The sequence below is a fragment of the Peromyscus leucopus genome, chromosome 8a, assembly GCF_004664715.2.
Source record: "Peromyscus leucopus breed LL Stock chromosome 8a, UCI_PerLeu_2.1, whole genome shotgun sequence".
Classification (NCBI taxonomy): Eukaryota; Metazoa; Chordata; class Mammalia; order Rodentia; family Cricetidae; genus Peromyscus; species Peromyscus leucopus.
In genome coordinates this window covers 48412910-48428281 of record NC_051085.1, presented here as the reverse complement: position 1 = coordinate 48428281, position 15372 = coordinate 48412910, and the positions used below count along the sequence as shown (strand labels likewise).

Below are 15372 nucleotides of genomic sequence, written 5' to 3'. Positions count from 1 at the left end.
GATGTCAGGTATAAATTACCCTAGGCGCACATCTCCTTTCTTTATACCAAGAATCTACACTACTAATCCAGACTTGGAGCTGAACGCGAAGTTTCGATCGCCATCCATTTGAACAAAGGAAGCCCCTCTTCAGCCCCGACTAGACTCTGGTGTCACAGCAAGTGCTCATAGGTATTGTCTCAGTACTCTCAACGGCCACACAGGCAGTCCTGTTCCAGTTAAAACCAGAGGAAATGGAAATCAAGAGGGTTAGGTGATTTAGTTCTAGCTAATAAACCGGAGAACTACAACTCTTGGCCCAACCCAATAAATGGTCACCTCTCCTCAGTACTGGTGTCCTGATACAACAAACAGCCTTAAGAATGTGTACTATCTCACTCAGAAAATCAACTACCTGCCATTTAGTCAGTAATGAACCCCATTCTCTTCCCAGTCCATTTAGGTCAAGGCGATTTTACTGAAGAAACAACAACAATAAAATATGTTTACAGAAAAGATAACAGGACAGGAGACAGGCTCCACAGACAACTCCAGCCAATGGCCTCGATCTGTATGGCAGGTCGGCTGGGATACAAGCACGGACGCACCAGCGAGCGTGTGAGCAGAGAAACAGAAGAAAGCAGAGCCACAGTCCTGCACAGTAAAGGAAGATGGTACTGCTTCGAGCTGGGCATCACAGGGGCAGTCAGGAAAATCAAGGAAAATGCGGCCCTTGCTCGAAGAAAATACGACAGTAAAGTAATACATGCTGGAGGCGTTCCACACTATGAGGGCTCAAGGAAAAGAAGGTCATCAACTTTTGGGCAGATTTAAAGGAGCATGTTATCCAGTAGGTGTTAGGGATAGACTTCTTTGACCTGAGAGAGCAGAGCAAGACATTCTCTATGCAGGGAACAGAACTGGCGGCACATGTCTCTAAGACAGAATCACGAGGTGTGTCTCAAGTCAAATTCACAAATAGCCAATTAAGCACAGAAGTCTTATGAATTCAGAAATACTGAAAAACTTCCCATCCTTTTTTTTCTACCTGCCTGCTGTGCACACACTTGAATGTGTCCCCAGACGTTGAAAAATTAACCCTCAAACTTCAATGCTGTGGCTGTTATTTGGACATAAGGCCGTTGAGAGGTGACTGGGATCAGGAAGGCACAGTGGTTTTAGTCGAGGGGAAGGACCCCAGCCGCTATGCTTGTTGCATCTTGGTAGGTATGTGCTGCCCTCTGACGCACTCTGATGACGTCGAGGCTTTCACCCGAGAGTACACTGGCCTTTCTAACCCCATTCCAAGTAGCAGTGCTTCTGACTCTAGAAGGGGAGGAAATAGCACCACTGACATGTGGATTTCCTCTCAGCTTATTGCTCCCAGGGGCTCCTGTATCCTATGTCCATCTGTGCTTCTTATCTACCTCCCAGTTTATCAGGGCGTCAGTCACAAGTTGTCCTCCTTTCCTTAACCCTCATGGCTCCTGCTACAATGTCTTTCCTGTGCACGGCTTCCAGGCTGACCACCCTGTTCCCAAGCCCACTTTCCACCCTGCCCTTCATCAGTGTTCAGTTTAATCTCTTTTTAACCACAAGATCTTATTAGTTGCTTATAAACAAACATTCACATCTGTTTCATTTTACCTCCCACTCCTCATCTTCTTTGCATTCCTTGTCACTTTCTACTTCAGGAAACACACTGCTGCTCACTCTGGCTGCTGCAGTGACATCTCTAGCATCTAGACCAATACTTAACCCTACAAACACTGACTGAAAACATATCTGACAGTATAACTTCCGTCATTATGATGAGACCCCCCCCCCCTTACAACCTCCAAACCCAGCTTTGCCATGTCTGCACTCACCGCTGCCCTGCAGGCTGACATACCTCCCTTAGTGGTTCTTTAGGACATTCTCTCCTCCGCAGCTGCTGCCTGCTGCCTGAGCCACGTTCTCCTCTCTAGGCACAGACACTTCTTCCTGTGTTTGCCCTCTCTCACTATCCACTCCTTGGGCACTTAATCCAATTCACTCCAGCTTCCAAGGGGTCTTTGTGCAGGTGCCTAGGAGTCTCTAACTTAAGCTCCTGTCTGACTGCTAGTCCCACTCCCTATCTCCATCCACACATCTGGCTGGACTTATAGCTGAAGGTCAGTACAAATATCCACTGAGACTTGAGCTAAGTGAGTTTGGCTTGGTTTGTGGGTGAAGCACTGATGGGTGGCACCCTGACCTTCAGAGGAGCCTGTCCACAAAGCGGTTCCATGTCAGTATGAATGCTCTACACCCTTACAAACAGCCATGAAAACTGTAGGGTGTCACAGATTGCACAAGGTTTACTGAAGGAGGTAACAGAGGGACTGACAGAGTGGAAAAAGTACTCCTTTTATCCATGTTACCCCAGCATCTGGAAGACAATTCTCATTTAAACTCTGGAGCATGGATTTGTGATTATTATGTATCTTCTTTAGCTGGTTTCCAAGCTTCTGGATTTTGTCTCCTTGTTTAGCTCTTACACAGTGGTACTTAGAGGCTTATGCCAGCCACACAGTAGCCTCTCAAAACATCAGCTATATATATGAATTAATAAGTAAGCAAACATGCTTATTTACTCACAAAGATATAATATTAGAAAAAGATACTTTTTTTTTTTTAAAGATTTATTTATTTATTATCTATACACAATGTTCTGCTTGCTTGCAAGTACCTGAACACCAGAAGAGGGTACCAGATCTCATTACAGATGGTTGTGAGCCACCATGTGGTTGCTGGGAATTGAACTCATGACCTCTGCAAGAGCAGCCAGTGCTCTTAACCTCTGAGCCACCTCGCCAGCCCCAAAAGATACTTTTACATCTTATAAATAAACAAAAGACAGTTTGATTAAAAAAGAGCAAAAGACTTAAAGAGCTATGTCTTTAAAGAAATCACCAGTGAGGTACTCAGTACAGTATCGGGCAACGCAGACCACAGTCACAATGAAACAGCACCTCATACCCAGAGTGACAGCTACTGTCAAAAGGACAGAACATAAGAACACAGCTTCCAGAAAATAACAAACACTAGTGAGAACATGGAGAAATTGTGACTCTGAGAAAGGTGGGTGGGGATGTATAAACAAGCAGCTGCAATGGAAAATGGTGGGCCATCAAAAAAATTAAAAATGATCACATGACCAAGAAGTGAACTTCTGGATGTCTATCAAAAGAACTTACAGAAGGGTCTCAGAGAGGTATCTGTGCCGCCATGTTCCCAGCAGCACACTTACAGCAGTCAGCAGGTGTGCTGCTAGGTGACTTTGTACTTGGAAGGCAGAAGCAGGAAGTGTCTCAGAGTTCAAGAACAGCCTGATCTACACACTGAGTTTTAGGCCAACCTAGGCTACAAAGAGAAACCCTGTCTCAAACAAAATAAAACAACTGCCAAAGATAGGACTCAAATGTCCATGGATGCATGAGTAGGCAAACAAAATGTATTATATTCACATAATAAAATCTATTAAGACATAAAAACACAGGCAGATACAGCCTGTGCACTGTAACACAGATGAACCTGAAGGCATTATGCTAAGTGAAATAAGCTAGAAGAGAAAAAAGGATACATTCCCTATGATTCCGTTTACATGAAGCCTAAGGAGTATAACTCACAGAAGCGGGAAACTGTGCTGCTGCAGACGGGGGACTTCCGTCTGTCTCCTCCAGGATGAGGAAGATGAACCGAGAGAGACTCTCCTGTGGAAAAGGCTCCAAAACAAACCATGGCCTTGTCTTGCCTTGTTTTGCTTCTGATGAGCTTTCCACTCTTCATTTCAGCAAAGTCTATACAGCCCTCGGAGATCTACCTTAGAGTTAGTTCTATCAATTCTATGGCTGCTTCTCATGTTTACAGGAGGTATGTGAAGTCTCTAAGTTTCTCTTGTGTGCAGACCTAGAATCTAGTCATCTCAGGGTTTTCCTGTTAAGTGACCAGATCAGAAGCAGATCCCTCTATTTTCTCTCTACTCATTTGATTTCAAAATAGAATCAAGCATTTTGGTTAAAAAGTTTAAGATATTTTCTTCCCAATTTCCCTGGTTTATATGCCATGAATCAACTGAGGAAAAAAAAAGTTTAAAATAAAGCTTGCCAAAGGTAACTACAATAACTTACATGACTATTTACCAAAGATGGAACATAGCAACTGGCATTTTCAAGTGTCCTCACCTGTACAAGCGTGTCCAGCGTGAAGATGTGCTCCCCTCTGACATTGTAGAACTTGACCATGGCACTCTTCAGAAGAGGACCATTGGGCAGCTCGCTGAGCTGGGGCTGCTGCTCCATCCCAGCAACTGCCAGTAAGTCTCCCTGTGTGCACCACTGGGCCACCACCTCTGAAACCACACGAAAGGGCTGGTTAGCATGAGGACACAGCCCTCCTCAATAGCCACATGGCTGCGTCTTCAGTAGCTTCAAACACAGAGCTGCTATACAAAGCCAACAGTGCTCTCCTCTTTCTTTCATGAAGGTACATCTCTCACAAGATAATAATGCTCTATTTATTACATGGGTGGGGATTGCTGTTCCTCTGAAACATAACTAATTCAGAGTGAAAACCAGATCTAAGAAGACTGACATGTTAAGGCCAGGTATGGTAGCATGTGCCTGTAGCAGGTATGGTAGCATGTAGCCTACTTGGTAGGCTAAGGCAAAAGGGTCACAGTCGTAAGGCAGGCCTGGGATACAAAGCAGATTGAATTATTAAAGTATAGAGATATATACACATAAATATGTAAGATTAAAAATAAATAAATGTGGGGCTGGAGAGATGGCTCAGCTGTTAAGAGCACCGGATGCTCTTCCAGAGGACCTGGGTTCAGTTCCCAGCACCCACATGACAGCTATCTGTAACTCCAATTATAGGGGATCTGATTCCTGCATACATACTTGCAGGCAAAAATAAACACATGCTGGCAAATATCTACCTCCATCCAGTATCATCATTCCCAAATCAAATTGCGAACTTCTCCTATAAGAAAAAACCTATGGCTGAGGCATGTTCTAATCAGGGCTTTACTACTGTGGTATCCTTCATGCCCACAGGTGATAGAGTTTACTTATAAATTCTCCAGTTAAAAAAGAATCAAGGCAGACCCAAGTTTACTAATTAATGTCCGGGTACCACTGGGACTGTAAAGTTCAGGTACTGGATGTACATGGTGTAGGAGAGCTCTGACTTTGTTGGACATTTATGATGATGTGAGAGCAGAGAAAAGAACAAAACCATTTTTGCTAAGTGGCAGATATCATTAGTAGAGAAATCTTCACACTGGAGAAGAGATGCCTACCTACAAATGGCTAGTAAATACTGTATCTTATCCTAGTATGAGCAATTACTTATCTCTTGCTGGTCAAATAAATAAGTAGACAAATGAATTAATTAACACCTATTAATACTACTAAGATTCACAGCTCTTTTCCTTCTCTCAGTGCCTTAAAACCACCATCTGGCTATAAAGCTCTTTGAAATGTAGATTCACTTTGTCGAAGGTGAGTCACCACGACGACCACATAGTGCCCAACCCAGGGCTAGAATTCAGTGCCCAACTATACCAGATTACATGGGATCAAACCCTGTGTGATGGAAATGATTCTGACACTAGAGTCAATGCGCTCTGCAGCCACTCAAGTCCTTTAATATCCTGGAGAATATTAGGAGATAATAAAAGAGCATTCCCTCAGGCAAGCCAGCTTCCTAGAGCTTTCTCACTGAGTCAGTACATAGTATAAACCAGGGACCAGGGCTAAGGTAAACAGCTACAAACACAACAGAAGCGGCTGAGAGCACCTGAAATCATACAATCATCAATAAACTGCATTTCTCATATAAATTAAATTCAAACCAGAAAACAAAAAGGAATTTTAAAAAAATCAAGTAAATATACTGGTTAATAAGATTTTCATTACATCAGGAGAGGGAACCTTAAAGACGTGTACATTCAGTGTGTTCTGCACATCTGATGCCAGACTGTCGAGAAAACCTTGGCTATTATCATGAGACTGAAATGACCTTCTTTGGATGATAGATAGCATTCTGCACATACGAAACTAGAGAAAATCACAGTAAAGCAGCAACAAGATTCTGGTCCCCGACAGCTGAGATGGGGAAGAAATAAAGATGGCAATGTTTCCAAGGCTCCTCATCTGATGCCCCCCACCCCTTAGTGAGTGAAGGAATAACTGTGCCCCTCTATTCTCTCTGCCCTTTTCCTTTTTCTTTTTGGACACAAAGTGGATTTGAAAATGAGAAAGCAAGCTGTTGCCTCGCAGCACTGGATGTACAATGCCTTAAAAACCCAGTGCAGGTTAAAAAGACTACTTTGGCTCACTTACTACTTTCCTATTACTATAATGCACACTTGGTAAACTGAGGTGTCGATAGACATTCAAGGAGCTGATAGGGAGGCAGGCAGATAACACATAGACAAAGAGTAAGCGCTTCCATAGCAAGGAGGTGGAGGAAAGGAAGCAATCCTGAAGAATACACAGGAATGGAATGGCAATTACACTGTTTTCAACTATAACAAGATATCTGACAGAGAACAAAATTCTGGATTCTACAACTAGATGCAGAGCTCAAGAAATTAGCAAATGTGGTTTAAAAGTTAAAAAAAAAGAGTTTTTGAAGAAAAACAGAACTTCAGAGTAGGAGATACGTGGAGGAATTTATAAGGGCCAGCCCTATTTTTAACTCCATGGAAGACAGAACATTCAGAAAATAATTAACCGAGCAGCACAAGAATTTAAATTTGCCAGCAACAGAAAGAGAGGTACTTAAAAGCCCTAAAGGGACTATTTATGGTATGAATAGTTTCTGTCCTGGGGGAGCTGAGAGAGTAAATAATTCCTTACAAGTGTAGTTCTGAAACAGCAAAATGAGATACCTAAGAACAAGTACAATTTGCTTAAAAATATTCTAATTTGAAAATAGACTTAGTAAGTGTGTGGGTAGTACAGATAAGTGCAATATACTGCTGCCAAGTGTGATGTACACAGACATGACTCATTACATCCCCGAGGTTCCAGAAAAACCTAGAAAAATAGCAGCTGCTGCCACAGCAATGGCTCTTGATGATGGCCAGCTTCAGACAGGAACTACTTGCACAGAAGGACCTAGCTTGTCTGTCTCCCCACTCAGATGACAGTAGATCCCTGTAATATCAAGGGCCAGTCCAGGATTAGAATTTAAAAGTTTTTCTACTTTGTCCCAGGGAACCGTAAAGAGGCAAGATTTTTTTTTTTTTAAATCCACCAAGGTCACTATGTCTTTAAGTAATCTTGAATTGCATGATCAGAATAGCCAGTAGCTCTGTCCACTAATTTTTTTCTTGAGAAAGCATTTCCTCACAGGTAGATACTAGCACTTACCATCGCCCTTCATGTACATGACAGACTGGAATGTCCACAGGTCTTTCAAGGTAACTCTACTGCTTAACGATCAATTCTTTAGTAAGCGGGCCAAAATTCTAAGTGCTTCTGTGTACCATCTGCTGCCTCAAAACTGACAGGTGCTGCCATCTGAGTAAAGTGACAGGCAGATGTAAACAACAGGACACCCTTGTCCAAATGGACAAAAGAGAAGGTGGAGATGAAGATTGAGTATTAGGGATCCAGACTCAAGATAAGAGTAGCTGGAGACTTTTAAAGACAAGCAGGGTAGCTTAGCAGAGCGCCTTTATCAATGAATTCCACTAAACACATCACCAGACAGCAGAGAACTCAGCAGGTACCAGCCTGGAAGGCAGGTGTGCACAGGTCCACCTGTGGGGTTAGGTGCATTTTGTACCTTTCAGCCCTGAACGGATGACAGTGGGGGACAAGTCATCATAGTTGTTCATTAAGCTGATGTCTCCCGAGGTGAAGCTGACAGTGAGCAGAGGCTTGATGTTCTGCACAGGGATGGGGTATGCCGCAGGACCATCTGTAGAGACACAGGGCCGAGAGAAAGGCAGATAATGAGCACACAACTTGATCCAGGTGTCCAAGGCTGCACTGTTGCAGTGCCTGACTTAGTGACTTTTCTGTTGTCATGACAAAACACCATGAACAAAGCAACTTATAAAAGAAAATATTTAATATGGGGTTCATTGTTGCAGAGGGTCCATCAACAGGCAAGCAGGCACAGTGCTGGAACAGTCACTGAGAGCTTGCATCTTTATGCATAATTAAGAGGCAGAGAGAGCTAACTCAAAATGGAATGGCTTTTTGGAGACTCAAATTCCATACCCAGTGACATACCTTCTCCAAGGCCATACCTCTTAATCCTTCCCAAACAGTTCCATCAACTGGAGACCAAGTATTCAAACCTATGAGCCTCTGGGGCCATTCTCATTCCAAGCACCACAGTGCCCTGAAAGGTGTCTCCTGACAGATCCCAGTCTGGCCTGGGTGCACCGAGTGAAGTAAGCACTGGGCACTCGGGAGCCGCACAGCAGGGCATGAGCATGGGATGGAGAATACGCAGTCCCAGAGGTAACCGAGGGTGACAGCCTGCGTGAGTTTATTAACATGTAAGTTAAAGCATTATGTGTTCCTTCAGATATCAAGAGTCAATTGTTTCAATGGTGTATAATATAAAGAATAGTGGGAAAGGGACAAAAATGTTGTCTTTACTGTGGGCCAATGCACAGAGGAAAAAACTTCACTGAATGTTACAGGCAATAAGCAACCAAAGCAGCCATTATTAGTTTCTTAAGTTTTCAGAGAGGGCAGAGCCCAGATGTGATGCATAAAGTACTTTATCATGTGTGGAAAACACAACCAGCATAAGGCAACTCTGCTTGGAAAGGAGTGTTCTTGTACAAAAGGCCATGAACCAGCTCACCCACAGGCTCCTTAACAAAGTAAAAGTTAGGCTGCAGAGAAGGCTCAGCAGAGCACTCACTGCTCTTCCAGAGGACCTGGCTTTGATTCCCAGCACCTACATGGTGGTTCCCAACCATTCCTGTAACTTCAGTACTGGGGATCTACTGCTCTCTTCTGGTTTCTGCAGGCACTGCACACATGTGGTGCATGGACACAAATGCAGGCAAAACCTCCATACATATTAAATAAATGAATTTTTTTTTTTTTTAATCAGAGCTGAGGATTGCACCCAGATCCTTGCGCTTGCTAGGCAAGCATTCTACCACTGAGCTAAATCCCCAACCCCTAAATAAATGAATTTTTAACAGCGGTTTTTTTTTTTTTTTGGGGGGGGGTTGGTTTTATGAGACAGGGTTTCACTGTGGAGCCCTGGCTGTCTTGGAACTCGTTGTATAGACCTGTCTGGCCCTAAACTCAGAGAGATCCACCTGCCTCTGCCTCCTAAATACTGGGATTAAAGTTGTGTGCCACTATCACTTGGCAAAAACAAACAAACAAACAAACAAACAAACCTTTTTTTTTTTTTAAAGTAAAAGCTTCTCTCAACAGTCAGATGATCAGAACTCTTCAGAAGCTTCTGTAGGTGCCACAGTCACACTGAGCTCATCTCCAGCAGCCAGTCGGGGTGGCCCACTGGACATTTCATCTGCTGGGTAACCCCAGACCACATTCTTTTGCTTTACTCTAAGCCACTGCATCATATTATCTCTGTACTCAAATATTGCTACATCTAAAAGGCAAATACCAGGAAGAGCCTGTGGCCTCAGATCAACTTAGACTTGCTTTGTAACCTAGCTCTTCACACCTCATTTCCTCTTCTAGTAAAATAAGGATGAGTAAAACTGGATCCCATTTACCAGACAGGATTTGTTTAAAGCCAAGCTGACTGCATTTCATAGATATTGACTTGACTATTCTGAGGCTGCAGAACTATGACCAACATTCTCATCAAGGTTGTGTCCCATCAGGAAAGGGATAACTACCTCCTGGATGAATTTGGGAGTGCTTGAACACTCTCCCTCCTACAACACAGTGATCCTGAAACCCTCCTGATAATTTGTTTTTCACATGGGAAAAATTCCTAGGAAGCACCTGTCTCTGTGACAGAAGAGGAGACAAGTGCCAGGTGATCACTGATGACACCGGTCAAGCCCTTCACAGGACGGCATGCCTCATGATGGCAGAAAGATGAGAAACTATTCAAGGCAACTCAAGGGTCCACAACAAAATCCATCAGGAAGAGGAGCCTGCAGTTGTCCGACGCCCTTTTCAGCAAGGAGCTGTTGCTTCCCACTTCATAACCCACTGTTCTAAAGAAAGGACAGTGCAGGGATGGGATGCTGGTGAGGAGCCAGTGCTGGCGGAGGCAGAGGCCAGCGGGGCGGGAAACGCTTCCTTCAACGTGTTTCTTCCCTTTGATCTTTACACACACTACCAGAGGCAGAGGAGGCATGAGTCGGAAACTGTCCCCACCTCCAGTGAAAGCAGACAGAGCACAAACAAGGACGTGGAGTACCAGCTCCAGTTGCTGGTCTCTGGAAGAGCAGAATGAATCTTTCTTTTATACAACTGAAGCTAAGCTGCTGGCTTTAAAACCGCTAGAGATGTGGCTACACCACATAGTAAATTATATTAATAGTATAGAACTCTTCATCTGCAATGCTCTTTATTCCTGCTAAGCAGCTAAGGCCCACAAAACTCTAGGGACAGCAGGAGATATACGTCTCATTTTATGTCTAGGAAAACCTAAGCCTCTGGAGTGCAATCAACTCAACCAGTGATCTTGAGAAAAGGGGTAGCAGGGAAGGCTCGCATCAAGGAGAGAGGAGGCCATTTCTGCTGCATTTCTCCAGGAAGTTAAGAGAAGGGGGGGCAGGTGCGGGGTGAGGGGGGGCGGTGGACCTTCTTCTCTAAGTGGTGTCACCCTCTTTCAAGGTGTTCTCTCTGGCAAACGCAGTACAAGCGAGGGCGGCAAGCTGCTTACCTTGGGGCGGAGAGTAATCATCCGAGTCCGTGTCACTCTCGCTGCTGTCCTCCACCAGGAAGATGGGGTAATTCCAGGACATGCTGAGGATGCCATCAGACTCGTGCAGAAGGACGTGGGCCAGCATTCTACCATGGCAGTCCATGACGATCACCTGTCCATCTGCTGTGCCAAACAACACCTGCAACCAAAGAACAGGGCCCTTGAACAAGCAGGAATAAATCTCAGTCTCAATTTGTTTCAGGAAGACAAAATACATGCACATCTGAAAAGATAAACCAATTAAAACTGAGGATGACAGGACAATGTCTTAGTTCTTTTCTGTTGCTGTGATAAAGTATTCCACAGAAGCAACATCAAAAGGTCTGTTTTGGCTCAGTCCCAGGTGACAGTCCCCATAACGGGGAGACACAGTGGCAGGCGCTTGAGGAGCTGCCCACGCCGTTTCCACAATCAGAGGCAGAGAACAGTAAGTGCACACGTGCACAGTCAGCTCGTTCTCCCATTTATACAGCCCAGGAACACAACCAAGAGTGGTGCAGCCCACAGTGAGGGGATCTTCCTACCTTAATTAATGTCATCAAGATAATCCCTCCCTAGCATGCTCAGAGGCTCTTCCCAGGTGATTCCAACCTGCTTTTGTGAAGTTGACAACTACACTAACCATCACAGCCATACTGCAAGAATTTTAGACCTCTTATACTGAGATGTGAGACTAGCAACGTAATGATTACATTATGCTATTCCGACATTTTCAAATACCAGAAACACCTGCTTTACTGCTTTTGTTTCTTTTGTCTTCTGTCTAAAAGAGAGGTGCTAAGAAAAGATATTTTGATTTTCTGGAAAATAAAGATGCAGCAGAAATTCATTATAATTCTAATTTAGAGAAAATGTTTATGTCTGACTGAAGAGAAAATACATCTGGTCCTGTAAGCATGTTATTTTACCACATTTGGAAAACAAGAAACTCCTAAAATAACTTTTTAATTAAAAATGTTGGATGGCTTATAAAATAATAATGGGTTTCATTAATATACTCTCATACAAGTATATTTTTTCCTGAAATAGTTTTTAATCTTCATGTTTAGAATTTATTTCACACATGATAGTAACATTAATGAGTTAATAATTAATGCAGTGACACATGGATGGTATTAGCATATTCACTGAATGCTTACTCTGGTGCTAAGCAAGATGACATGATAACTGTGATGGCATGTCATCACAGTAACAGGAACTTCTGGTTCATGCTGGAATGGACCCCAGAGGAGCCTGACATCTCAGTACGCTTAGGGCTACTCCTAAAAAGTTTCTTTGATCCCTCAATGGATGTAGGCAAGCACACATCAGAGCTAGCAAAACTAGGGAAGATTCTGCAGGCATCAGCTCCTCACTGAGAGCAGCATGGGGCACCCCACGTAGCAGCTAGTAGGCACACTGGACATAATTGTGTCATCAGCTAGACATCACAGAGGAGCCTTGGGTCCCAGAAAGCATGATGAGTGCCACCACTGGCTTTGTGATAGTCTCTAGAGATCTTGCATCTGACACTATTACAAACTTTGTATTTTGTGCTCACTGTAGTTGGAGGTTTTCTGTGTCCTGCCCAGTCCCAGAGCTGCTTGGACTCAATTAAACACACAGGCTCATATTACTTACAATCTGTATGATCTATGGCAGGCCTCTTGCTAGCTAGCTCTTACATCTTACATTAACCCATTTCTATTTATCTATGTTTTGCCACGTGTCCTGCGGCTTACCGGTCTGCTGGAATGTTGCTTCTCCTTCGTTTGCGGCTGGCATCTCCCCTGCCTTCTTCCTGTCTCTCTGGATTTTCTGCCTGCCTCTAAGCTGCCCTGCCATAGGCCAAATGGCTTTATTCATCAACCAACCAGAGCAACAGACAGTCACACTGTACAGAAAGATGCCCCACAGCAACTCCCCTTTTCTATCTAAACAAAAGGAAGGTTTTAATTTTAACCTAGTAAAATTACATATAACAAAACAACCACAAATCGTGTCCAGACATGGGGCAAGAATTTCCATCCAAAACCTGAGAAAGCTTTAAAAAGGGTTCTAAAATGGAGCCATGAACAGCTTCCGAGCTGTGTCTCTCAAGAAAGCTGTGATACAGAGACATCGCAGCCTGCAGGCTTAAGCTACAGCATGGCAAATTCCTGCCACCGTACACAGTGGTGTATCGAGCCGCACAGCACACTGTGTGGTGGATTTAGCTTTTGCTAGTACAAAAAAAAAAAAAAAAAAAAAAAAGGAAGTTCCTTGGGCTACACGTTGCTGGATGGAAGCATAGACCCACTGCCTCTCAGAGTTGGCAGGGAGCATGGTTTCCCCAGAGCTGGCGGTAAATGTAGTTCTGCCATGCTGGAAAGCTGAGCTGGGTAGAGCCAGCAGCCAAAGCTGCCATTTCAGTCCTATTAATACTGCAGTTTAAAGCAATAGATTCACAATAAAGCAGATTCAGATGGAACAAGAATTTAAATGGTTTACAATGTGTATAAAAATGTACATAGGCTTGAAAGAGAGAAGAAAATTAATATAAACAGTTATATAAAGAAATAGTTTTAAAAAATAAAGTCTTTAAAGAGACAGTAAAGGTAGTATAAAAAATAAGCCATGTAAAGATGGATATTACACAGAGAATCTGGATTGTGTTGCATTTGACATTTTTAACTGCAGAAAGACATCTGATTGTAAAGGCAGTTCAGTTAAACAATATGTATATTTTAAAGATATTTTCACTTCAAAATTTGGATCTAAGGATATATTGCTTTGGAAAGGAGGCTCTGCTTTTGTTTCCACAGGAAGCTATGGAAAAAAGCTATGGATTTGTTCCAGGTTAAGATGAATCAGATTTGATCAAGCCAGACCTCCTGAACCTTAACAGATGGTACCTATCAACAAAGGTTATAGCTGATCTTCCCAGGACTTGACCATTATCTTGAATTTTCTCAGGATCCACATAAGACTACTAGTGCCCCCTACCAGCAGGAAGTAGCCTAGCACACTATGCCCACATTCCCAAAAAATGGATTATGGATGTTTGTCTTTGTTTAAGTTGTTGGTTACAAATTGTTATTGGTCATAGTCAATATCTTTCTAAAAGAAGGGGGATATGATATGAAAATATAGGATATAGATATGACAGAATAAAAGGGTGGATTTCTGAACCTACTTTTAAAGAGCAACTTGTTTAAAATGTTTTATATTGGTATACATTTTAGTTTTTTGATACAAATTTAAAGTTAATTTTGTTATACTGTATGTATATTTCTATTCTTGTTTCAGCTCATTTAAAGAATGGATAATTAAGGAAATACAGATTAATAATTAGTCTTCTATCATAGTTAAACTTACAGTCATGTTAAGTTGTCTAGGTATACAGAGATATAATTCAATTAGGTAGATAATCTTCAAACACTTCAAAGACATACAGAGTGTGGCATTTAAAATGTTTTGAAAACTTAAGTCTTTCCTGGACAATGAGACACATCTGCTCCTTGGCAGCACCAATTTAATTCAGAGAGGAGGGTGGGTGTCAAAGACCCATATGGAGTTTATCTTTTTCTTGGAAAAAATAGCCATTTGGGCAAGAAACTGTTCTTGCCTGGAATGCTTGACAAAATGTTCTATCGACTGGACATGCAGGACCCACAGAAAAGTGACCACTGAACTTTGCAAGGTGAGATGGTCCTTCAGGTTCCTGTTTCACAGAGGAAACTGCCAGACATTCTACAGGACACAGGGGAAAGTAACTGAGAGACTCTTGACCTGTGGGCTGAAGATGGATGCCCCAACATTACAGAGGAACTTTGGATGACTGCGAAGGCAGACAGCTGTCTCTGTCATTCTAGATTTTTGGAAGCTGCTCACAATGCTCTTCCTGTTAACTTAGGTAACATTATATCCTTCTGGGGTCTTTGATGTAGTTGAAGACTAAATAGTTATAATTTTCCTTGGCTATGTTAAATTAGATATGAAACCTTAGACTCACAAATACAGAATAAATAGAATATTTTCTTTGAATTTGACAAATATAAACTAGATATTGTAACTGTAATTCTTGCTTGATAACTGTTTTGTTATATGTAATTTTCTATGTAAAAGCCTTCCTTTTTGATTAGACAGAAAAGGGGAAGTGTTGTGGAATGTCCTTCTGTATGCTGTGAATGTGTTGTTCTGATTTGTTGATAAATAAAATGCTGATTGGCCAGTAGCCAGGAAGTATAGGCAGGATAAGCAGACAAGGAGAATTCTGGGAAGTAGAAGGCTGAATCAGGAGCCGCCAGCCAGACACAAAGGAAGCAAGATGACAAGGCAGAACTGAGAAAAGGTACCAAGACACGTGGCTAAACATAAATAAGATTATGGGTTAATTTAAGTGTAAGAGCTAGTCAGTAAAAAGCCTGAGCTAATGGCCATACAGTTTGTAATTAATATAAGCCTCTGTGTTTATTTGGGTCTGAGCAGCTGCAGACTGGACGG

General features: G+C 42.7%; 1 protein-coding gene across 2 annotated transcripts in view; it reads right to left on the bottom strand.

Annotated features, from left to right (window-relative positions):
• The window catches only part of Tulp4 (TUB like protein 4), a 144739-nt gene that overhangs the window by 32285 nt on the left and 97082 nt on the right, over positions 1–15372 (bottom strand). For both annotated transcript variants that reach the window (XM_028888626.2, XM_028888625.2), the window contains exons 5-7: positions 10867–11047; positions 7804–7938; positions 4185–4351 (exon numbers count right to left, since the gene is read on the bottom strand). In XM_028888626.2, coding sequence (XP_028744459.1) covers positions 4185–4351; positions 7804–7938; positions 10867–11047 — 483 coding nt within the window. The remainder of the gene's footprint in view (positions 1–4184; positions 4352–7803; positions 7939–10866; positions 11048–15372) is intronic.